This window comes from Formica exsecta, unplaced genomic scaffold (assembly GCF_003651465.1).
Source record: "Formica exsecta isolate Colony F162 unplaced genomic scaffold, ASM365146v1 scaffold60, whole genome shotgun sequence".
NCBI classification, from domain to species: Eukaryota; Metazoa; Arthropoda; class Insecta; order Hymenoptera; family Formicidae; genus Formica; species Formica exsecta.
Window position 1 is genome coordinate 674,617 of NW_021853281.1, and position 26,055 is coordinate 700,671.

The 26,055-nt window shown below is 37.7% G+C and overlaps 1 protein-coding gene and 2 long non-coding RNA genes across 3 annotated transcripts in view; 2 read left to right on the forward strand and 1 right to left on the reverse strand.

Annotated features, from left to right (window-relative positions):
- The window catches only part of LOC115242533, a 1,403-nt gene extending 309 nt beyond the window's left edge, over positions 1-1,094 (forward strand). The window contains exons 2-3 of the long non-coding RNA XR_003885067.1: positions 319-904; positions 991-1,094. This is a non-coding gene — a long non-coding RNA (uncharacterized LOC115242533). The remainder of the gene's footprint in view (positions 1-318; positions 905-990) is intronic.
- Positions 1-26,055, reverse strand: part of LOC115242527 — a 42,296-nt gene that overhangs the window by 4,422 nt on the left and 11,819 nt on the right. Inside the window, 11 exon segments of the mRNA XM_029818909.1 lie at positions 283-396; positions 1,001-1,095; positions 1,098-1,319; positions 1,691-1,844; positions 1,977-2,291; positions 2,537-2,606; positions 3,143-3,504; positions 3,904-4,084; positions 4,184-4,208; positions 4,427-4,535; positions 4,759-4,996. Of these exon segments, the coding sequence (XP_029674769.1) occupies positions 283-396; positions 1,001-1,095; positions 1,098-1,319; positions 1,691-1,844; positions 1,977-2,291; positions 2,537-2,606; positions 3,143-3,504; positions 3,904-4,084; positions 4,184-4,208; positions 4,427-4,535; positions 4,759-4,996 (1,885 nt within the window).
- LOC115242532 lies at positions 3,356-3,997 on the forward strand. Its single transcript, XR_003885066.1, has 3 exons — positions 3,356-3,421; positions 3,538-3,597; positions 3,921-3,997. It is a non-coding gene; the product is annotated as an uncharacterized LOC115242532 (long non-coding RNA).

Genomic DNA, 26,055 nt, shown 5'->3' on the forward strand with positions numbered 1-26,055 from the left:
GAGCGTCTGTACGCGCCGAACAGATTTGCATGCAAATTTATATCGCGGTTGTTTCGTATTTTCATTATTAGTTCGCATAAGATTTTTCTATGGTAATTTTTTATGGTCTTGCAAGTTGCAAAGAGTATTTAATATTCTGTTGTGCTTTTATATGAAATGTTAATTAGATTTTGAGTGAATTTCATAAAATGTAGACATTCTAAATAAATTATTAACAAAAATTAATAATTCTTAAATCATAAACTAACGCTTATTATACACGTGCAATTGTAAGCAACTGACCTTATCGTGTGTCACTTTTTGCTCCTGCGACCTTAGAGTTTCAAGATTCTGAAGCTTGCGGATGTCCGGAGTTTTGTCCTTTGGCGTTTCCGCTTTAGCGGCGTTGTTCATTCTCTATGAAATAAAAATAATACGCAACGTGTGACAATGATGAATGACCAGCAATAAGGGAAATGCGAATAATCAATCACGAGAATGAAAGTAATTGAAAGTAATAAATATAACGTGATACTTTATAAAATGTAATTTGAGTCCTAAACATTTCTACGAGAACATATCTATAGTAGAAAATTTTTCAAAAAACGTAGTTTTGAGAAAATAAAAATAGAAGATAATCTAAGTATCAAGTGGCATACACGAGCAAAAGATTAAATTTTTTACGGCATGTTATATATCAGTAAAGCACTTTAACTCATTGATAATGTTCATTATTTTTTATCGCGATAAACATGAAGAGAAATAATATAAAAGATATCATATAAGCAGATCACATAAGCAGATCGAGCACCGATATCAGTGCAAAACAACAATGAAGATTAAAAAATTATGGACGCATTCAAAAAAAAGGAAAGATATGGACCATCGTTGATATGACAGATACGATAATATACTCACACACGACGTTTGTTCATTTATTTTTCGCAGACTTATCATAAAATAAAAAAAATAAAAAAAAAATATTGAGAATACTTTTTCTTAATATCGTAGATCTATCTACCTGCTGTGCTCGCCTCTGTAACTCCTGTGTGATGGCAGTGCTCAAATCAGTGCTGGCGATTGGCGATGTCCTGGCGACATCCTTGCGTGGCGTCGTTCTGTTGTTTTGCTGGTGATGCTGCTGGACCCACCGCCGGTCGCCGATCCGTAAGAAACGGTTGATGCCGGTTCACAGGACGACGTCGATAGCGACGACGATGTCGACGCGGAGTCTTTGCTGCAGGACGACTCGAGGCTCGATTCAGTTTCTGTCGAGCCGGTGCTGCCCATCGACATGGTACTGCCCATTTGCATTCCCATAGCGTTCATCGGTTTCGTCTCTATAACGGTAGATAATATAATAACGGTGATTGTGTGTGTGTGTGTGTTGTATACAAAACATTAGAAAAATAGATTTTACTTCAAAATTGAAAACAAAAAAGAATTTTACGTGTATATTAAATTATATATACATGCAACTGCATTTATTAATAAAAAAATGATGTAAAAAATATTTTAAAATAATCTTAAAAGACGAAAATATTTATATTTATTTATATAAAGTAATGGCGTGTAGAAATATCTTTCAAGGTCTACGTCTCTGAACATAGGATCAATATAGCAATGTTAAAGAATGCTCTTCAAGCTGGCGGTCGAGCGAATGCCGCGGCCAGTTATTATTCTAACGATGCTGCGGGAGAAGTCGTCAAACCTGCTGGCCATTTGTAAGGAAGCGGCGGCGGAGGTGCAGGTGGACAAACTGACTGATGCACCTCCACAGTCGTTATCGTCTTCCTCTCGGCCTCGCTCTGTCTCTGCACGAGTTGCAGATCCGTCAATCGATTACCAACCGCTTGGCCGTTCTCCTGGCGCAAAAATTATATTTACTATGCAGGTTTCTCATTTAAATCGACCAATCGCGTTTAACGAGCCAATATAAAAAATGGTTCGATAACGAAAACAGAAGTGCAAATTGACGGATGTGCAAATTTTCTTACTTTGGAGCCATGGTACATAGGCAAGTCGTCAGCGGGTCCGTCATAAATCACGTCCTGCTGTTGCCTCGCGTTATCCCGCCGATAGGCCAGCCGCCGATTGGCTTCGTCTCGCGGATTCGCGTCGAAGTCGTGCACCTCGTAGTCGATCCTGGGCGCGACGGGATCGTAAAGCGGCTCGTTGTCGATGTCGTCCTCGTAATTGCCGCGCGAATTAAAGTGATATTGCCCGCCCGGCATAGGCCGATGGTTCTGGTTCGAGCTCTGATTAACACGAATCACGGTCGTGTTATTTGGTTTTCGCGACCATTCCGGCGCCTAGAAAGTGGTCAATTTAGATTCCAATGAAAGGACTTTTGCATGCTTTTTTATCTCATATTTTAACAATGAAATAAATTTCGAACTTTCGAGCTCTGTGATGCGTGGAACAAAATTTAATTTACACTCATTTTTTCTTAATTAAGCTGTGTAATAGATGATTTTTATGAAATTGGTTTTACTAACTGGTTCTATTGGTTCTAATTATGTATAAAATAAGATATTTTAAACCCCTTTATATATACCTGATCCACGTGTGCCCACTCCGAGGAGGAACTGCAGCTACTGGTCGACAGGGCGAGAGGACAGCATATCCTACGACGAAATCCGGAAATGAAGCGGGATTTACATACATGTATGTGTCTTCCGTGCTGACGATTACGCAAATTATGAGTCCGATTTCTAAAGAGCGGAATTCGCGGATGCGCATTTTTACGTGGCAAATATTCCGGCGAATTGGACGAATGCTTACGTGGCGGCAAGGAATTCAAGCCGTGACCGACTCTGCGATCGTTATCGAGTGTCCTATTAATGGACCGACTTTCTCCTAGTGTAAATTCATTGATGGCATCCGATAACGGTCACGAGCGGCAAGATACGTAAATATCTATCTAGGTAGCGAAAGTATCGTGGCTACGATTTGCGCGACGAGAAAAGATAAACGATAAACGAATAAAGAAATAAGAGAATAACATTTCTGAAAAATTTACGGTATATATATCCTGTTGATCTTGTCATGCATAATATCGTTTTACAACTTGTTTGAAATTACTTGAATTAATTAATTGAAGACTGCTAATTCTACTTGATTAATTTTTTTGCACGGGATGAAACATTGAATTGTCACTCACCTGCCGTTTCGATTGCAGGCGTCGTCGCGCGGATACCGCTGATGCATCCTGCCGTCATGATGGTGATGCTGCGGTGAGGACGGCGCGTTGTTCGGATGCTGAGACGGCGGGCTCGCGGCCACAACGCTAGACGTTTCGGAGTCATAGCCGCTGGAGCCGCGCGTCCACAGCGGCTCGGGACAGTCGTAAAGGTGATTGGGGACCGCGGGTCGTTGCACCACAAGGTCGAGGATCGCCGAACTGCGCATCATCTCGATAGCCCGCTCGAATGGCAGATCGGTGAGTCGTTGCCCGTTACACCAGATTATCACGTCGCCAGCCTTCAGACCCGCCGCTCGCGCGGGACCCCCTTCCCTCGTGCCCTAAACGTTCATGTTTTTTTTTTTTGTTTTTAGATGAATTCAATTCTTCCCAGAGCCGCGCTTATTATGCAAGTTTGGTTTCGAAATATAAAGGTCAGATTCCAAATATAAAGGTTTGAATACGAATCTTGTTTTATTCAATTAGCCAGGTAATATTATGCTATTCTATTCGAGTTTATTTTGATCTCAATATATTATTTTTTTATTTAAAATTTTCATTAATTAAAGTGGCAATAATGTACAGTCGGTTATTTGAACTTGAAATGGCAAGATAGGATGTCTCGTTAGAATTTCGATCTTAATGAAAGCAGAATAAATTTTGCAATAATTAAGCAAAAATCTCAAGAATGCCAGTTGCTTCCATATGACATAATTACATTCAATTAAAATGTTATTAACCTGGACGGTGAGACCAGGTACGATGCCCCTGCAAACGCCGCAACCCAGACGACCCTTCTCGCCGACGAGAATCCGAATTCTGACTTCTGCATTCGGCACGTTACCTAAACCAGTTTCGTTGTATTGGAGCTGCTGTTGCTGTTGCTGCACCATGTGCCAGGTAACCGGATCGTTCGGATTGCTTTACGAATCATAAATGATTTTTGTAACGAGAGGATGCCGATCGAGTGAGACATGTAATATGGTTCGCGCAAGGTTTTAATTAAGTTTTGATACTTACTCCTTTACGGGTATCATCCCCACGCCTGCAATATAAATCAAGAGCTATAAATTTCCGTTATCAGCAACGAGATAGAAATTATTTCACGAAGGCCGCGCGCGCGTATTACTATATTATTAATTATTTTTCTTTTATATCGCGAAGAGCTATCGAGAGCTATCTCTACGTAGAATAGATTTACGTCCGTAAGTGCAATATTGTACTTCACGACGTAGATAATTAAGATAGAGACGAGATAGTTACTTCGAATTTTAAGAACCAGGACTTGCTGATTCTTTGCCAGGAGCGCGACTTCCTGATGAACAGCATCCTCCACCGGGTAACCGTTCACCCTTAAAATTTGATCGCCTACCTGAAAGCGATAAACCGAAAATGGAACCGTTTAATTAACCAATACTTTCACGATTCCAATGTTAATTAATGTTATAGTCGCATGATTATCATTAAATCTATTTTTGACTAATGCATCTTGAAAAAGACCATAGATGAAGCGCAGAAGATGTTAAAAGACATTTAAATAATTTTAATATGTAGTTGTTGAGATAACAGCGTATGAACAGTAATTATGAAAATACCCTCAATCCATTTCTATGAGCCTCGCCACCTGGTTGGACATCACTGACGTAAAATCCGGCAGCGTATTCGCGTCCACCACGTAACGAGAATCCAAAGCCGGCGTTACCCCGACGTCTCAAACGTACGTTCCTAGTCACGCCAATGACGGCCATCCTGCCGCCTCCTGCCGGGTTCCCAGGACCTCCACCGGTCGATGATCCCGTGCCAGCATTTGACGCGCTGGAGGAGCCACCCGACCTGCCGGTATCGTAAAAGGGACATGTACATAAATAACGTCATTCTGCACTCTGAAGCTGAGCAGAAAAAGCCAACGAGAATTTTATCTCTCTGCTCAAGACCCTTTAATTAAATTCAAAATGTACGCCCGATAAAAATTTCAAAGCTACATTAAAATAATATCTTTCCTTTAATTTCATTCCAACTTGCTATATTTTTCAGAGATGTTCGGATATTTTTCGTTCCATGAATTTTATATGAAATATTTTATTCAAATATCACTCTCTCTCTCTCTTTTTCTCGTCTGTGCTCATCTCGATGCTGTATATTTTCTCGTCTCTCGTCTCGGCGCGGCTATATCTGTCCGTGTCGCTGTGATATCGTCGCGGTCTTATTTTACCTCCGCGAGTAATTGTCTCGCAAAGATCCTCATTTTCCCCCCTCGCTTCGACGGGCGAATGAGCGAGCGAGCGAGCGACTCGGTACCTTTGTTCGTTGTATTCCGCCGACCTTTTTCCATCGCGCTGTAAAATTAATGACCACACCTGGCGCACCGCGCACCGGCACGAGGAAGGAAGGCGAGCCGGCGAGAGGAAGCGGAGATAGTGGCAATCGAGAAACTTCTCGGCGAGATGGAGAAATCTCGCTGAGGAATTCCACGCAGTCTCGAAGGAGAAAGAGGAAGACGGACCGAGAATGACTCGAAGGTGAAGCTGAGAAGCAAGGGGACACTTGGTTAATGATGCCGAGAATCCATCTTCCGTCGGACATTGAAAAGACCGTTGTGTACAACACAACGTGGAACGATAAAGTGGATGCTGTAGAACACGGAGATAACACTAGGGAAATGACAGTCATTAGCGAGCGAGAATATGCTCCAGAATGACTTTGCCTTGCTGTAGCCTTGCGAGGATCTTCCCTTCTTCACACCTCATGTCTTGACACACCCCCTATATATATACCGTTTATTCTCCGAGATAATACTTGAAGAAGAATGGAACTTCACTTTGTACGCGTCTTCTTCAATGAAAGATGAATTTTCGGCGTGAACTCCGAGAGTGAACCCGTGAGAACTTTCGAGGAAATCGGGCAGATTACGTTTGGTCGTGGGATAATAACTATTTTATTCCTCGGCCACTGACATCAGTATTCTCGGAATGCGCATATTCAGTAATTACATAATAATAGCGTGGGATAACGCGATTATTTTAACGCGCTTAATCGCGTCGTTTTTTATATAATGGGATTTGGCGCCGCTTGGCGACGACGACGGAACAGCTGTGCGCAAAAGTCAAATTGCCACGTCGTGTCTCCAGAAGATCTATTATGCAATCGCCCACAGAAAGAGAAAAGAGAAGAGGACAATGGATGCACGTGGTAGCGTTTCCGCGACAACGAGCGCGTCCGTACGGAAAGACGTACCGTTACGGTTGTCGATATCACTGTTTGACGATCGAGTCCCGAAAGTGTTACGACTAACAATAAGGCAAACGTCTCTCGTATATATTTTTCTTCAGCCAGATCTGCCTTTGAGCGAGTGACCCGCCCGTGTCACGACCGATCGCGATCGTCGTGCGCGTCACATGCACGTATTAATCCGGCATTCCGTTCACGAATTATGTTAATTCCTATTTGCCCCAAGACTACAACGTGTGAAGGAGTTAACGGGAGGAATTTCAACGATAAAATAGTAGGACGTAATACAGAAGTTTTGAAGGAATTATTCTTACAATTAGTTAAACAAAAAATGAAAGTATCTAATTTAATAAAAAAATTGATCGAGGAATTGTCCAAAATAAAAATTTTGTTGATAATTTCTTTGCTATTGTTCCCGGATATAAATTACGATGCTCCGAAGGAGCATCCTCATATTCGATATTCGAATTCTGATCATGTATATGTAAACGCAATAATAACAGGACACGTGTGAATCATTGAATTATGAATTCCGTTCACGCCTTATGTTAATTATATCGAGACGAGTTCGGGTCGATTCGAGAAAGCCAGCAATAAGTATATTCGAGAAATGCATTTTACATGCTCGTATGAATATGAGAAATGCGTGTTTTGTATGCTATTATCAGTTACGAAATAATTATTAAGCTATTCTTAACCGTTATCTCATAATTACTCTGTTTTTCTTATCTTTCACCTAAGTTCGTGCGCAATTTAATTATTATTATTATTTGTATATACATTATGATAATAGCGTAAGTCACGAAGGATGCGAGGAACGTCCAGCTCGCCGACAATGCGGAGAAAGTTGATGTAAGCTTGCAAAGAACACGGAAAGGCACGCCCTAACTAACGTTCTCGTCCTTTCGACTCTCATGCCTGTTTCTTTGATTTGTCGTTCATGGCTCGTTGTACTGCACAAGTGAGAGATAAAGATCTTTTTAATATGTTTATTTTCTCCAAAAAACGTAATTAAAAGAAAGAAAAATTGTATTTTTTGCGGTCAAGGATCTTGTTCACATTTAATGAGTTTGAGTTCAAAGACTATAAAAAAATCTCTATATATTATATTTTAATATACTTTTAATTAAATATGCACTTTTTTTATTTATTTTGTTAACATATATTTCAAAAAATGGAAAATTTAATAATTATAAAATTTTGAAAAAAATTAATAAGGTTTTCACGGATTTTTTACTTTAGAACAGGTAGCAAGCAGTCGAACCAGAAGTTGACAAATTGTTACCAGACGCGTTTAAGGTACCGCCGGCAATTCGCTTCTCGGTCTCCCGCAACCCGCAACCATATCAGCCTCCTCTTATGGTTAATCTCTCCACGAACAGATTATTATTATATATATATAGCACGGTGAGATATATCTTTTTTTTTTTTTGTAACGGAATTGACAATAAGTTATTCAGAAATGTTACGAGTAGTTTCTCTTCAAAACTTGTTACTTTTCAAAAGTATTCTCTTCGACCAGTTTTATGAATGAAAAAAACCAGTTTTAAAACGAGTTCGAGTTGCGTAATATGACAAATATAACAGTCAAAAGACTGTTCTATATCCCTTTCGGAGCGTTATTAAACCTACTCTAAATCAAAAAAAAAAAAAAAAAAAAAAAAAAAAAAAAACTATTTGCACAAGCATACTTAATTCGTAATATGTGAATGTGTGTGTAAAAACCCAATGTTATAATAAAAATAAAAATATTATATACAGAGATATATATAGAAAGTCTATTTCTAAAATAAAAAAAATATATTGATTTGTCATTATATTTATTTTCTTGAATCACTGCATGCATATATTTGATTTTATTTCACACATTTCCAAGTTTTAGAATAATATTAAGTGCTGATTCTCTTCTAGAGCTGTTCCAGTTGGCTTAGATTATTATGAAAGCCACGCTTCGATGCATTGCAACTGGAGCAACTATAACCCTGATTGGAAGCGGAGCACGTGTGTTATGTACAAGTTAAAAATTATATGTTCAAATATAAGACCTTTTCTCTACTGTCTGAGTTACAGAATATCGTTCCAGTTTCACGGTATCGATTTTACGAAATTTATACCTACACGTCATTCATCCACTATACAGTGCTTCAAATAACGCGATGAAACGTAATATTGTATGATCATTGTAATCATTTCGTGATAATGCAAATTTCGCGTATCGCATATTACAATAGCAGTATCGACACTCTGCATCGCCATTTCCCAGTAAAATTCATTTTCGTCACGGCCGAATTGCTGGCTTAACTGTGTATGGTCGGTGTCTGGAATGGCGTAAAGCCGCCCAGGGTAAGAAAGAAATACGGAAGAACTCGGGCGTGTTTCGCGTTTCTTCCCTTCACGCGCGACCGGCTACGTTCCATTCGATCCGGGGAATTCGCGTCTTTGATCTCGATCAATTTACTTGCGCGCTCTGGTCGTTGATCCATGAGGGTTTTGCGGCTTCCGATCATCGACCCACGAGGGTCACGAATTCGTATGATGTCATATACCGTGCGACCGTAGAAATGGGATCTAGCCGAGACAAAAAAAGGTAACAACCCTTTATCTATGATTAATGATCGTTTAAGCGAAACATAGATAAAGTCAGAGTGAATGTTCGAATGTTCGATACATGTGCATATTTTTTGATTGTCTCAATTCTCTTTCGATGCGATAGTATACACAATTGGATTCTATTAAAAATTACGAATATCTCGGCATACACGCGTATAATGAAGATAATTTCTTATGATGGGATTAGAAAGCAAGAAAAGTGATGCTGATCCGGCCGATCCGACATCCGTCGTCGATGATAAATCGTGCGGAATATCGATCATAGGGAAAGTCTCCGTCGTACCGGGAGGAAAAAAAGGCGAACGGAATAATTCGTTTCCGGGATTCTTTAGATGCGTTAACGATTTACGAGTCTCGTTACAAGTTTCTTTCCTTCGTTTGTCGGCTGATGAGTGAGAGATGGAAAGAGAGAAAAGAGATGGCGAACGTCGCGGAAGGAAAAAAAAAAACTCACGAAGCTGTTTGCGGTGAACGGTAACGGTGATCATCTCCTGGCAGTAAAGTTTCGAGCCGTCTCTCTATTCTCGTCTTGTCTCGATATCCGGCCAGCTGGATTTTAATGTCGATAAAATGGTAAATAATATTTTCGTTGCGGTTAACGGGGACGTTTGAGAACGACGCGAAAAGCAATCATTTTTGCGAACTCACCCTTCGCATGCCTCTTTTTTTCCGAATACCGCCTTACTCTAAATGCAAATGCATTCTCGAATTTAGAAGATATTATATCGATGCGATTTATGCTTGCCTTTTAATAGCATTGATATATTATCCGCGTCATCCTTACATAAAATCCTTTTTACAGATCTATTACATTATTATGAAAATATAAAAATCAATATTTTTATGAATAAATGCACAGGAGAATGTCCTAAAGAAGAAAGTGCCCACGCGATATTATTTTTTATAAACGATTTTAGTTTAATGAGAATACACATGTGTTGCATGTGCATTTAATCACGGCTATTTCATCAATCAGAGAAGATTGGAAAACATTGGACTGCACGGACGAAAGATTTATTATGGAATCGCTCGCTATCAGATAGAATTGCGATGATTTTTGCCGAGCTACTTGTGGATAATTGCATAATGTTATACCTTATTAAGACCGAGCTAAGATCGTTCCGCGAAGAAGCATGTGGGTTACACAACGGATATTTGATTCCGCGGTGTTCCATTCGTTCGTCACGTAAGTCCGTCTATCTAAAGCGCATCGAAGTTCCTATTAAGTCTGTGTTTTTAAAGTAATAATTAAAGTAACGCCTAGCACGATGATGCGACACGCTTGCCTTTTCCTGGACTTTTTTTCCGTTCTGTCCGGGAGAATGCAGGACGATGCAGAGAATCTTTTTATGTATCGAGAAAATTCAGTAAAGTAAGCAGAAGTGGGTCAGGTAAGCAAAACAGATATAGTGATCTTCGTGATCGCAAACGATACGTTTATTAACTTGTTAGGCTACTAATTAATTTGTAACTGGCCGCGAAATAAATATTCGTGATAAATTACTCATCTCCTTGCTGCAATTTGCATCAATAATTTGCCTCGTATAATCTTAGGTGTCTGATTTCATTTTCTCGACGCAAAGTGTGTCGCGATTATTTCTATGTTATCGATATATAGTGTTTCGTAATCATTGTATAATATTTTATAATAACGTATTACGAATATTAATTAAAATAAAAAAATTATATAAAAAATTATCATATCGAAAATTCTCTAATACGGAAATATCGGAGACATAAGTTGATCGATAAATTCGCATGCTCAAACTCATAACTGTGTATCTGTTATATATTATTTTAAAAAATTTACAATAAAAGTAATATTGATTTTTGCTAATTATTGCTTTTCAGCTAATTTCATTTTTTAATTTCTTTTTTTTTTGCGTAAATATTATGTATAATATAGTAGTCAATTGGCATTGACAAATTAATTATTAACAATAAATTTTAATTGTTACATAAAAGTTATTTAATGCTTCTTAAAATATAAATTTTGATTTATTATTATGTTAGAGAACAGCAGTTGTAATTATATTATTTAAAGAATTAAATTTATCTATGTTTTTACATATTGAAAACATACGCATTTAAATATGTGTAAGATTTAATTACTTATTATTATATCTCTCTTTCCAAAAATAATTGTTACATTACTTTATCTCTTTCGGAAAGTTCTCAAAGTTTTTCCGTTTGAAAACCTTATATATATTTTAAAATATAATACTTATTTATAATATATACTTTTATATGTATATATATATTTTTTCTCTTTCTCTCTCTCTCTTTCTCTCTCTCTCTTTCTCTCTCTCTCTTTCTCTCCCTCCAAAACGTTTGTGAAAATCGATCAGGATTAATCATTATATTAGGCACTAACAAGTCCATAGAACGACGCACGAAATATATTATAGTAATCTTATTCGTTAAAAATAATTTAAAATGTAAACAACAGAATATTCGACGAATGTTTATGTTTATATTTCGTGGTAGCGACGAACAGACTGGCGCATTCCTTTGCGACATACACGGCGCGCTGGTGTTTATGCGCGGTCACCTTGTCGTCATTCGCGCAGCGAGAGTCGAGCCGACAGGCAGCAACGCGTGACGCTCCGTATATCGTCCCGTTATTATCCTCCGAAACGCGACAAATTCTCTATGAACAACTCGTGCTTATTTCAAGCCGCACTGTTAGTTAAATATCACAGTTAACGACTCGTAAAAATATCGAGCGTATCTATTTATCAAAGCAGGTATTTTGCACAATATATTTAAACATATAAAGTTGGAATCGGAGTCGTAGAAGATAGATATTATAAATAATGAATCATGTTTTATTACAATATTTAATACAGCGATAATTATCGCTGTAATGCTTAGATTCGTTCATCATTTTCGGATTAAGGACGCGAATAATATACGAATTCCTACGAATCCAGTATTAAATATATTTCATATTTATTTACGTTCGAGATATATTACCCGTTTGATATTGAATTTCGATTTTATATCTTTGCACGGTTTCAATTAGCCATTATTTTAGTTTTATAAACCGCGTCGTATCAGAGTGAAGTTGCCGATACGCCATTTTCGGTCATTAACGAAACATCGCGAGCACGGAACGAGTCGACTACGAGTCGAGTAGCGTTTCGACGAGTTTAATTAGTAAGTAACACTCGTGTATTAATGTCAACTATCTTTCACTTTGTCGATTACGTAGTTAACTCGATGTTTGGGTAACTTCGTCACTTAATAAAACAAGTATTTCGTGAGATTTATTAATTGATATCTATCGCGCGAGCAATCACCAAAGCGATATAACCTTGGTTTCGAAGTTTGCATTCTAGGGATATTTATCTTAAATTTAGCTCATATTTATATATTCGTTTATGTTATAAGATAGTAATCGTCCGAAAATGCGAACGTGTATTATTCACTATTATTTGCTATCAATGGGTGTAACGTCGTTGCGAGGCTAGTGATTTTTGAATTCGCGGTTCGAGATTTATCAGGTTGCTCTAATTTACGAGACAAAGCAGAGGTGTCGCTTGTATATACGCGCGCATTCGTTCGCTTCTCCCGCGTTATTCTTCCGTTGCAATCAAGTGCACGTCACATGTGATTAACAACGAGAGTGCCATACAAAGAGCCGCGCGATCATTCTCGTGATTAGTACGCGCGCGATTATAATAGACAAGTGTTTTTGCAAGTGAATTTCGCGTGTGAGTGTCATAAAGGAACGACGAGAAACGGAGGCAAAGGAGAGGAGAAGGAGGCCCGGGGTGACGGCGGAACAACTACACGGTGTGTGACTAATCTATTATTTATTTATTATTCTTTATTTTAGCTTAATTATTTATTCCCATATTTACATGGCACATCTTTTGTGCCATATTTCGTATTAGTAGAATATGTATATATTTATTAATTGAAATCTATCGTGCGAGCAATCTCACCAAAACGATATAACCTTAGTTTCGGAGATTTGCATTCTGCGGATATTTATCTTAAATTTTAAATTGTACTTATATATCCGTTTACATTACAAGATAGCAATTGCTTTTTATATATATAATATTTTTTTATAATTATTATTTAAATATAAATTTTTATATTATTTTTTTAAATATTTGTTATTAGAGCAATAAGTATGTATTTTTATTTTAATTTTGAGTAATAATTTTCTGAAAAATCATGTGTGAGATGTATATCGCGAATGATATAAGATATACGTTTTGGAGAAAAAAAAACAATAATAACATTTGTACCGACAATGCAGGATATTTATTTTTTGTTTAACTTGTACAATTATGTTAGGCTTATTTTATTATACGATTCAAGGGGGCTCGCATCGTAATTTTTGTCGCGTTTTACGTACCTATGTTTTTCCGATCGAGTATAGTACCATGTGCATGTCAGGAATACATATAAATATGCGCGATCGAATACGTATCATTGACTTTATATCTTTTCGACTTACGAAACGAGGGATTCACTTTCACACGATGAAAAGCGGCGGGGAATCGCGCGGTAGATCGTATCTGCGGATCAATTTATATCGCAAACCCTATCGCGGATAATTAAAATCTTCTGGTTATCTCCATCGTTATATCTGAACGACGTTACATAGGCGTTCTGTACTCCCATAATTTCCAGATTTTTATCGGGCCGCGAACGCCATAAATCGCGGATGCTTATAACGATAGTTTCGAACTATGGCGAGTAAGAGAGGATCTCATCGTATACTCTTGAAAATAAGTCAAAAAGTAACCTACGCTGGATAATAAGCTTCGGTAAATTTCTACGAGTTCTATGTCTATTTTTACTGTCGTTTTAAGAAAAAATACTGCTTATATTTTTATGTCAAAACCAAGTTAGATTTCATTAAATGCAATATTTCCCATTCAAATAAATGATACGAAGAAACGATTCAAGCCGAAAATGAACCGAGCAAGTTTATCGACATCCGATGACTCGTATTCGTATTCGTACTGATTTGTATTCCGGCAGTAAACATATGGGTACATAAAAAGCGTGTGTGTATTTCGAAGAGATCGATGTGTGTCAGCAGGTCAGCGACACCCATCAGCGGCAATGATATCTCTTCGACATTTATGTAGCTGCCGGCTACCGAGCGCAAAACAACTATCATTTGACAGACCATCAATTATCCAATATAAGACTGTTGACTTTGCGATGTAAAAAATTAATTCTCTTGTCTTTATCGTTTTCTTTTATTCAAGAAATTTAATTAGCTTCCTTTTTAAAAGTTTAATTATTTTTACAATTAAAAATAATTTATATTAGACCCTCAAAATTATAAATATTTATAATTAAAAATTAATAAAGATAATTTTGAACTTTTTTATATTGGATAAAATTTTTAGTTGAATAAATAAGTATACATTTTTTCTCTCTGTTTGAACATATTTAAATATACACACGTCTCATGATTTTTCCGAGAATTATTACGAATTATTTGTCACGACGATATATTGCGACAAGCGTTGCACCATTTACCGCGACCTAGTAAAGGATTAATATAATATTGCCTTCGCTCGATGCATCTCTCGTTTCGTTCAACATATGGTATGGTATATACGTCGCCAAAGCGACGGACACATGTCGCTTAAATTAACATGCAATTTTGCGGCTTAATTGTGCGGTTTGGTATTAAAAAAAAAAGAACATCTGGTATGTCGTGAACAACCGCAACGCTCCGTTCAGCCGTTGGCGATTTCGTAGTTACTCAGCATACTTTTTCGCGTTCAATGTTCACCTGCAAAACGAATTCGTAATACATGACCGAGAATCGTCTTCCTGAATATAATTGAAAACCGCTCGTTGATTAATCGTGTGATTCTTCCGAATCCAAGAGTACGTATTTGATTTCTTAGAAATGGGCGCTCACAGAAAACTAATTTACCGTCTAAAATTGACTCGAAAGTAAAACCGTGTCGGGTGAGCTCAGAACACGTTCGAATACAATGGCATTATTACGCGTATAATGATTTATTTCAATTTTTTCCACGTATAACCATAAGCGCGATCGCTCCCATTTCTTTCGCGCTAATTGCCATCCTTTTGCAGTCTGCAACCGACTTTGGCACGATTCGTTGCGAACGTATTATAGGCGAGCATTCCGCTAAATTGCGAACCGCGAAGACTAAAATCAGATCGCAAGACTCTCGCGAGACGATAATAATGCTCAGATTTTGAACTACAAAACTATATTATTTCAAGCATTCAAGGCTAAATGCGATGGTTCGATTTTTGTCTCATATTAATTTCACATGATTTTTATTGTCTTATAATTTCCATATCTGATGAGTAAAACTCAATAATTAATATCTGCAAGAAAAAAATAAAGCAGATGCTTTGTGATATATGAAAAATTACTTATATTTTTTAAAATATAAAACAATTTATATATTATATTGATTTATGTTAATAATTTATGACAATTATCAATATTAATAATTAGTTTTTGCAATCGAAGGCAAACGAATGCATCGTCCGATAAGAAAGTTTTCTAATATTCTTTTAACCGTATTGGTCGGGCATAATATTGTTCGGTGAAACTATCACGCGATTATATCAATCTTATCGGAGGTTTTCACTCTCGAGGACGTTTTTGCGGGTGAAAGTCGAAAATTTGCCAGGGGAGTAAGACACGCTTGATTAAACACTAAATTGCACTCTGCGCGACACTGTCGCCGAAGGCAACATACCTGCTGCGAGAAGATAAAGTAACGCTAATCTGCAACCTATTGCATTACGCTTGTTAGCTAATCGGTTAATTATTTCCTGCAGGGCAAAATATTGTAATAAACTGTAAATAGTATTATTCAGCATATTATTAAAAGAAAACATTAAGATAAATTATAATTGAGTATTTAAGATTAGTTACGATTCAACGATAATTTTGGCCACATGATGTCAGAATAGAATCTTGCTTGTAATATTTTTTTTTTTTAACTGATTTTATATTGTATTAAAAAAAAAAAAAAAAAAAAAAAAAAGGGCGCCCCCCAGAATTAATTTAGCGTGCGATGGAGGAAATTGAAAATCTTTCGAGCGCGCGAAAGCACGCGCATATTGCGGGTGGGGTATGGAAAATGGGCGCGATTAAAATACGTGAGGGTCTCCATTTAAAAAAAAAAAAATAAGTGCGCGCTCCCAAGTCCAATTAAAGCCATAATACTCTTAGTTAATCAAACATTGTGATTGAGAAGAAACAAAGATCACAAAAGGGTTAATCAACGTTGCACAATTAACGGAAGCCGTAATTCTCTTTCGCGTAATAGCCGACATACCTTAATTCGAACATTACCGCCTTGGTTTCCACCGCGCGTATAAGGAAAGGAAAGTTTTCAGGCGTCAATTCGTTAATCCGTGTCCCTCGAGCAGGTAGAATGCACGTATATAAGCCTTTGAATGATACGTAAGCGTGGGTTTATGAACTCGTGATGTTACATAACGCAGCACCTTATATTTGTGTGTATGTGTGTGCCAATATCTATTTACAGTCATACGTTATACGTTGTACAATCGCTTGCAAGAATTCGATTCAACATCAGATTCTCGATCTATTTTCAAGATCAATGGCTCCATTCCTTGACTCTCCTCAGGCTTCCGAGAAATACATTCGTCTCTCATTTTAATTGCATTTTTTTAATTGAAAATTAATATTTTTATGTATGAAGTTTTTTAAATAACATCCGAAAAGATTTTGGTGGAAAAATAATTCGCGATATATGTAACTATTTCATCGAAATTTAAATTGCGACATCCATAAGTTTTTTTTACTAAGATAAAATAACTTGCCAAAAAATGCCATTGACTTCAAAAATATTATCAAGATACCATTGAATTATTTTATACAATATAAGTTTCCGATTATTGGATCGACTATTCCAAGATTGTTTTCTCTGCATCCACTTTTTTTCAGTAAATGAACTTAGAATATACGTGTCATCAAATTTACACATATACAATTGCATGTCATAGAAATAGGTTGAACGTGACACTTTAATCGTATCGCGCGGAAGCAGTAGCATTAATAAAGATACGCGCGACACGCGACCTGCACCTGCTTTCACGAGCAAAAGAGAACACGCGGTTGTTTGCAAGTCGCCGTCTATCATAATCGAGTATATTCGAGAAGGTGTGAGTTGACCTTTTAGCGGTGCGCTGATTACTTTGAAAACATTGCACTTTGCTTCAGTAAATTCAACAGCTCGTACAACTCTAGGATCGCCGACACCATTTCTTACTTTGACGGTTATTAGACTTTTCGCACGATTCGAGCACATATGAGTGAGCTGACTTTAATGTTTTCTTCGCGTGAATGTGATACGTGAACACACGTACGTAACGGCGTCTTTCGAGATAAATTGAGAGAGATCCGCGTGATTTCTCTGATATTTAAAATGAAGCTCGTAGTCGATCTTTTCCAGCATAGATTTTTCAAAGAGATGTTGTTGTTTCAATTATCGATATTGAATAACTAAGCTTTAAATTAAATCTGTGTTAGAAATATGCAAAAAATTAAAGATTCCGCGACATTTTTCAATCGGCATAATTTAATTTGTGAAATCCACGTATCATTTGAATCATCAATAACAATAAAATTATCGACATCATTTTTATTACGATTTTTAGTTTAGATCAACGGCGAGAGTTTGCCTGGACTTTGTCCAAGCCAGAAGTTAGCGCATAGAATTGCGGCCGATTAGAGGAAGGTAGGGTTAAGGGCTAACCGAGTTTTCGCTTGCAGGTAACTTCCCGTGGTTGTAAACTCGTAATAATTGGCTCTCAGCTACAAATTCCGTTCAACTTGGTCGCCGAACCGGCTCGATCGACGGCACTATCGAGGCTCGGACCCGTGTGTTGCATCGTCTCGCGAGATAACGACGTTTCTATTCCGCTAATGCTGTTGCGCCGCGCGCGATTTACGATTTTTCAATGACCTTTCCCATAGCATACTCGCGCGCGTTGTGGTATTTGTTCAACGAGCGGATAAATAATCGTAGATACGCGCCTATCGGCTAGTGGTTGTGCTCGCTTGCGTGTTGCGCTTGCTTCTACAGGATGCTCCATAACCCGCGATCTTAATCTTAACGGATAAATTCTCTTGTATAAATTTGATTTTTCTTATTATATGAAAATTTGGAAGTGAAATTAATAATTTGAAGCGATTAAAAAAAAAGAAATTGAACGTTCAAATTAGGCGGTCAAATCAGATGACGAATCTGTTTATTCATCGCGGGTAATTCATTTTTTTTTTATATAAGAGAAAATCAAGATTTTAAGAACTATTGACGATGTTATTTTCGAATTTGAGACATCCTATATGTCGAGTGCAAAAGTATCGGAGGAGGCTGGGAAGGAGGGATGAGATTGTGTGTTTCTCTACGAGGCTGGGTTAGACGCGACGTAACCAACATCGCAATCCCTAATTATGCAATGTTCCTCTTCTTTTTCTTTCAATGCAAGATCTCTCGCTCCGCTCGGCGTGAGTTTTCTCACGCACCTGAAGTTCCGAATGCCGCGACTATCGCGGCATTTCTAGACACGCGAGCGCTATTTAGACGCAGTTGCACGAGCTGCATAAACGATCCGACCTGGAAGCAGTTCCGATCGTTATCCAATTTCAGAAGTAGCAAAATTGGGAATCGGATTAAGGAATGAAAAAAGAAATACCACAGTATTAGAAATTGAAATATGATCAATAATTTAATTATAAGTAAAGATATTTCTCGCGCTTGCCGATCGTGTTAAACAATTGCCACCATCTCATGTTTTTCATACTTTGGTTGACGCGTGTATACAAAATAGTGTCAAGTATTTTTTCGTTTCTACATTTCTACGTGAGACGCGCGAATTGAATCAAGCCATCCTTTGGAGAAAAATTCTGAATAATCAAATTGATATCGCTTGACAAATTCATCGCGCGCTATTATCTCTCTCGCGAGATGGTATTCTCTCTTCGCACTCGATTAAAAGCGGGAACGATGAGACGGACAATAGTCCGTTACACAAGTCAAGCGGCGGAAAAATTTCGAGAGGTGGAAAGAAGCGCGGGCGAGACGAGCCGTAACGAGAATCCCAGAATTGTGTCCGGCGATGTGTGGAAATTGACACACAACCGCGCGTTCAAGCACTAACGGGTAAAATAGTCTTGTTTCGAAACACCGTTCGGCCAGTATATTAGTTTTAACGCGCCGCCTTACTTTAATTTTATTTACCGCGTTTGTCAGGTGAGCAGTCATATGCCCGGCCCGTAAATTATTTAGAAAATATGTATCTAGTTACGTGCGACTATTGTTGCATATCGAGAAACTCGCCGACGACGTTTGCGCAATAACTCTCACTGTATAAAAATGTAACGCGTATAAAATTATTCCCACCGAGATAAAGAGAGAAGGAGAATAGTAAATTTCTAAAATCAGAAATATTTTATGACTGTGAAAATCAGGAAGTTGTTTCTCCCAAATGACGGCGCGTTTACGATAACGAGCGAATTAAATTTGTTTCGCGGAATTCGGAACGGTTCTTGGCCACTAAATCGGGTATATATCGACTTTCAGCGTGGAAACAATTTTCATCAAGCGGAATAAACTTATACGAGGCGCGCGTCCCGCCTAGAGATGGATACCTTAATAGCACAAACAAGAGAAATTTTGCATTAGGTCGCCTCACGCAATTCGCAGCGGAGAGTTGCGACTTTCACTGCCACTTTCATTACTCTCAAGTATGAAGCGTTGTCATGAAATCGCTACATAGATGGAATTACGATAGACATTATCGCCACACGGCGTGCGTAAAACAAAACGGAAAATCGTCCATCCGCTCATAATTGTGGCTTCAAATCGTTTAAAACGATAGTTTTTAACATTTTTCATTATTTAATGGTTTAAACCTCCCTTTCACTTTACCATTTTGTAGAAATCTTTTTCAAGCATTATTAGCACGCGGTACACTTGAAGTGTACAATTTAACCGATCGTTCATTATCTTTGACACGTGTCTTTTATAAACGGAATTTTCAATATGTATAGCTTAAATTTCCGAACGTTTGTGTATAATTAGTCTTGCAAATTCTCAACTTCAATTTTCGCAGTGTGTTATTTATTTGATACTCTCTAGAATATAAATATATAAATGAATATATAATATAAAAAATATAAAATCATTTTTTTTAAATTGTGATTAAATACTAATCACTACAATCTACATATTTTTTGATATATACGGATGTCGATATTATGCTACGATATAAGGATCTTAAGTAGGAGCCCGTTTAGAGTAGCCGAGATAATGGCGCGGCGAGTTTCTCAAAGGACGAACAGCGGTGCACAGATGCGCGCGAAGCCAATTTAAATACCACCGCACTCCCCGGATAGTGGATCGCGAATTTCTTCGCTTTTCCCTACTCGCTTCATCCGTTGGAAGCTCGCTTCTCCGCTTTGCCGCATAATTATACTCGAGTTAATAATAACTTACGAAATGCAGGCCTTCGTTCATCCGTTCGTTTGTTTAGCGGCACCGATACGTAGATACCTAGACAGGTACATATAGGGTGACGTTACGTTAAATCATCAGATAAGAAATTTTTATTAAAAATTACCCTTTTTCTTTGTATCTTTTTAATTAATTATCTCAATAATAAAGCTTTAAATTAAAATTCCGTCAGTAAAGGCAATTTGAAATTGAATAAGGAACAAGATTTCTTATTTAGAGGAACACGTTCATTTATTTTTGTTGCTAAAGCTCAATTCATTACAAGTTCATGTTTTTCGACTAGAAAGCCATTGACGTCTCGATATTTTCGCTAGAAATTAATTGACTTAGGAAGCTAAAAGAATTTGCAATGTTTGACGGCAAAATTTCGGATCACCCTGTAGATACGCGCGACCAAGGTCGGCCACGATGTTGCTGCATTAAATTGCACGGTGCTAATCTCGCGTTGCCTTCGCTCGCTTGCTCTTGCCGGCGTAATTCCAGCGGACGACGATTTTTTTTTTTTTTTTTCGCCGCTTTCCCCGATAAGTATAGTCTCACGACGAGAGATGACGAAAATCGCAAGTCACTGATGATCAGACACGTCGAATCTTTTTTTTTGACGCGAACCTGTCTGTTTCCTGGACACGAGGATTTTAACACAACTGATGATGATGGATTGCTGTGTCAATGATTGATGCTCTCATCGGTAATGTCGATACTAAATAGACACTCTAGGTACAATATAGATACATCTTGTTATGAAATAAATCTCTCATTGTCAATACGTAAACAGATTAATGATGGTTCGAGAACGTGACAATTGAATTCGAAAAATATTTGAAACCGACACGGTGTCACCGATATATAGATATATTCCGAGATCACCCACGACGATGATGCATCAAATTGCATGGCGCAGTCGCTATAGTACGTTAACGATTATGCGCTACATTTCTCATAATGCGCACAGCAGTATCGCAATTGCGTTGCTCAGTCAACACTTGGCCGTAACTAGAGATCTCTTTTTAGAACCTTAGCGTATATCTTTCGAGCAATTATGGAATTAAATTAGCAATTAGGGCGCGATATCCAGCGATGCGTAATTATATCAATATAATATATTACGGACGTTAATTCTAATAACCCGGATAAGATAGCATAATTTATAATGGCAATTAATAAACCCGATTTTTATTAGTCGATTCCTCGAGAAAGGCAAATTGCATAAAATTAAAGAATGTCGAGATTTTAAGATTGCGCGTTCTCGTTTCCTTCTCACTCGTGATTATGTCAATCGCACGTAATACACTCGGTATCGGGAGTACGAATATTATTCTTCTTCTTCTTCTCGAAGAAATGCAAGTAGAACGGCGGTTTTCTCCGTTCATCGCCGTCCGCCCCAAATTCACCGCACGGATTACGAAAGTTGCCGTTCGTCTCGTCTCTCTCTGTCTCGTTATCGTTCCCTGTAATTCGTCCCTCGATAAACGATAATGGCACGATCGTAGTTGTACTTTATATTCACGGATGAAGACATCGTTGCGTCAATTTTGAAGCTGTACTATAATTAGAAGTCTTTAGTATTGGAATAGGTTACCTAATTAAATATGAGAGCATTACGAAAAAAAAAAAAAAAAAAAAATCAAATATATTTAAAGTATTTGTAACACGGCTGTGTAAATATATGCAGCTTTAATTTGGAAACGCAATTCTCTGAGAGCAATGGAGCGTTGAGATTATCAGCTGCGTTCGATTAATTCGGCCGTTTTCGATATCGTGAGGGCGCGATTTAGGGCTGACGGAATCTCGTGGCGTCTGATTACGAAAAGAAACTTTTTTGCATCGCTTCTGCATGCGCCTCTTTCATTATCGTCCTACCTAATGCATAAGTTCGTCGCTAATGTACTGTTATTACCGCGATCGTATACACGCTCTTCGCCGTAATGGCAGCGCTCGATGCATAATCCCGCTTCTCCCTTTGTCATCCTTTCGCCACGAACGAAACACCCGGGTACTTGTCGAATCGATGAATGCTAATTCGTCGTCAACGAGCGATCGGCACGTCGAACTTTGCGAGCCAATTTTCAATTTAAATGGATGGAAAAGATAGTACATTTATAGTACATTTAAATAATGAAAGCGACAATATATATATATAAAATAAGAAATAAAACAATAATGGAAAATGTTTTAAATACGCAAAACAACGTGAAATAATGTTTCTGTTTAATATCCAAAGTTTTGCAAACGTATTCATAAGAAACGCGCAAAAAACGTGGAAAGATAAAAATTTACACTTAAATACTCAATTACAAATGCGTTTCATTGATTTACATTTTAAATTTCACAGATATTGTACCGAGTGATTCGCATGCATTAACCGAATAGTTTTTACATAAAAGAGAAGTAGCACGAGAGAGACTCTCCCCCGTCATATATTTCTTTAATTTGATTTATAATTATAATATTTTTTAGTTATATTAATATTTATTTATAAACTTTACGCAGGAAATAATATTCACACGATTTTCTTCGATGAACATGATGATAAAAAATTAACATCATGAATAATTTTCCCTGATAGAATCTCGATGAATGTTAACTTTCTTTTTCGTTGGCATGTGTAGCAAAGTATTATTTAAAAGTAAAAGCGAAAATATACATACATATATACATATGTTCCATACTTAAGGAAGGGAAGTAAAAGTATCATTATAGTCATTTACATTATATATAAAACGATTCGCTAAACATTCTAGTGAAAACCGATTGTTCCGAATCAATTAAACGCATGCATTAACCGAATAGTTTTTACATAAAAGAGAAGTAGCACGAGAGAGACTCTCCCCCGTCATATATTTCTTTAATTTGATTTATAATTATAATATTTTTTAGTTATATTAATATTTATTTATAAACTTTACGCAGGAAATAATATTCACACGATTTTCTTCGATGAACATGATGATAAAAAATTAACATCATGAATAATTTTCCCTGATAGAATCTCGATGAATGTTAACTTTCTTTTTCGTTGGCATGTGTAGCAAAGTATTATTTAAAAGTAAAAGCGAAAATATACATACATATATACATATGTTCCATACTTAAGGAAGGGAAGTAAAAGTATCATTATAGTCATTTACATTATATATAAAACGATTCGCTAAACATTCTAGTGAAAACCGATTGTTCCGAATCAATTAAAAATTAATAAGCGTTCTGTGTCATGTCAGAAAATATAAAAAGCGTTTCGACTACGTTAACAACCGTTAAAACCAAAGCAATATTTTGTAATAAGTAAAATTTTACCGTAAAATTATTTGTGTTTTTATTTTACCGTCATGTATCGCTCAGCAATTTACATAATTACGGCAAAATTAATAAAAAAATGAAATTTATATATATTAAGATAAACAAGAAGGGAACGGAATTGTCTCGAAAGGGGGCCACTTCCGAACGAAGATGAGAGGTTTCATGGACAGGAAGTGTTTCAGCCTCAGGGATCGTCATTAATAATTCCTCGAAAAGCGAATCGAAGTCGGTCGAGAAGAAATTGCGATGCTGGATCTCCTTTGCAAAATCGGGGCCCCAAAGTGATTGAGCGTTTTACCCGGTTTCTCTCGACTTCCTCTTAACGCGATCTTCCGGGTTCGCGTTGAGCGAACCTCTGCGACCGATAACACTAGGAGTAGACTCGGCTCTAGCTTTAGCTCTAGTTGAGTGTTGAATCTATATAGCTAGATGCAGCTCGTGTGCACCGTATGTGTGGCTAGACCTACTTTACTCGATCGAGAGATTACATCGATCGAGTCAAGCGTGACGGAAATACGAAGCATTAAGGATGTTTTGAATTACTGAAAATTTATAAATTACACATTTTTAGAATCGTTAAATGATAAAAAATAATAGACGAGAAGAAACGATTGTGTTTTGAAAATTAATATGCAAGTTCTCTGTCAAGGCTTTTCAACTCTCGTAAAATTTCATTTTTCGAAGTACTAGAAGACATTCGCATGTTCAATCACCGAGCTGCCCTCCGTAAATCATTTCGTGATACGGAATTAATAAATATTCCGCGATATATCTAACTGTTATTCGACAGGAAATCTTCTTAGCTGCAAGTCGCATGTTTTCTACGAAACGATTGCCGGAGAGACTTTGAGATGCGTCTCTCGTGCATGCTAGAATATTGCGCGCTCTCTCTCCATCTCTTTCTCTTTCTTCGATGTTTATGGATCCCTTTCGTACCATCGATCTTCCGCGTTCTATAACGCGGCGAATGCAAAGAGTATTGTTCTAAGAGCAACAAGGATGTGATATGCTGACGTAAGTAGTGAAACACGCCTAGCGTGATCCTGCCGCGGGTTATCGTTTTGGCATTAATCCTTTGAGATTTTACCCGATGACGATCACGAATGTATGTTAGTTGAAGTCTGCGCATGGAAAGAACACATTTTGTCAATTTTTTTGAGACATAAATCTCGTTCGGCTCAAGCCGATAGTTAATTTTTACATACATAACCAGGCTAAAAAAAACTATTTGTTTCCAACAAAATTCTCGCCGATATAAATGAATTGTTCTTTAGATTGAATTTAAAATGTCGATCACGTAAGTTCTCGATATTACCGGAAGTCATTACGGGAAAAGAAGGCAACGAGGGCGAGACCCGGCGATAATTATCGGATTCAGAGGCGAAGTTCGCCGACGAACTTCCGGCCGTTGATTCTTCCGGGTAAACGCCCGAGTCGTCGACGCCGGTAATCGATATCGTTCAACGACCAGGTGAAACGAGTTTTGGCGTGATAGTAAACACGTGCGAGGTAGGGGAATTCTCCCCGTTTTCTCGCAATGACGGCTGTGTGTAACTCTATAGGAAACCTTGCTCGCGAGTTTCACTCTGCATCGAGTTCTCTGTTACCGGACTGTCCGTTCTGTTACGGATACCCACGTATAAACGATCAACAATGTACACATCAAACACCTATCGCGAGCGCATCGCGCGAGCATGAATGCATTTTTAGCGCGCGAATCTAATGCGAGCACCAACGACTCTCTGACGACCTTATTCTTTCTCTCGTGGCGAAGTGTCACACGCGCTTATCTCTCTAGCCGAGCTAGAGAGTACGACCGGTTGTCGGATCGGGGAGAGAAAATCCTCTTTTTCCGCATGGTTTTCCGCGCGAGCGCTGCTCCAGTTTAACGCTGCGGACTGCGGTACTCGCTGCGTAGCAGGGCGAACGTTGCATAATTGAAACAAAGACGATGCTGGAAAAAAGGCACCTGAGTGGAAAAAAAGCTCGTTTCAGAGTTTGTTAATAAAGTTTTTAATTTACTTTAACTATTTTTACGCGCAATTATAATTGTTAATAGAATTGTAATTACTTTACAAAAAAAAATAAGATAGAATCTTTATATACATGTGTGTTTCTCTAAAAAAAAACAGAATTTTTATTCACTGGATTACTTTTTCCAACCATCGCTTCATTTTTATTCTTTGCCTGAATTTTTTTGTCATGGACGGATAATAATGCTCTTGACGTTTTTTTTTT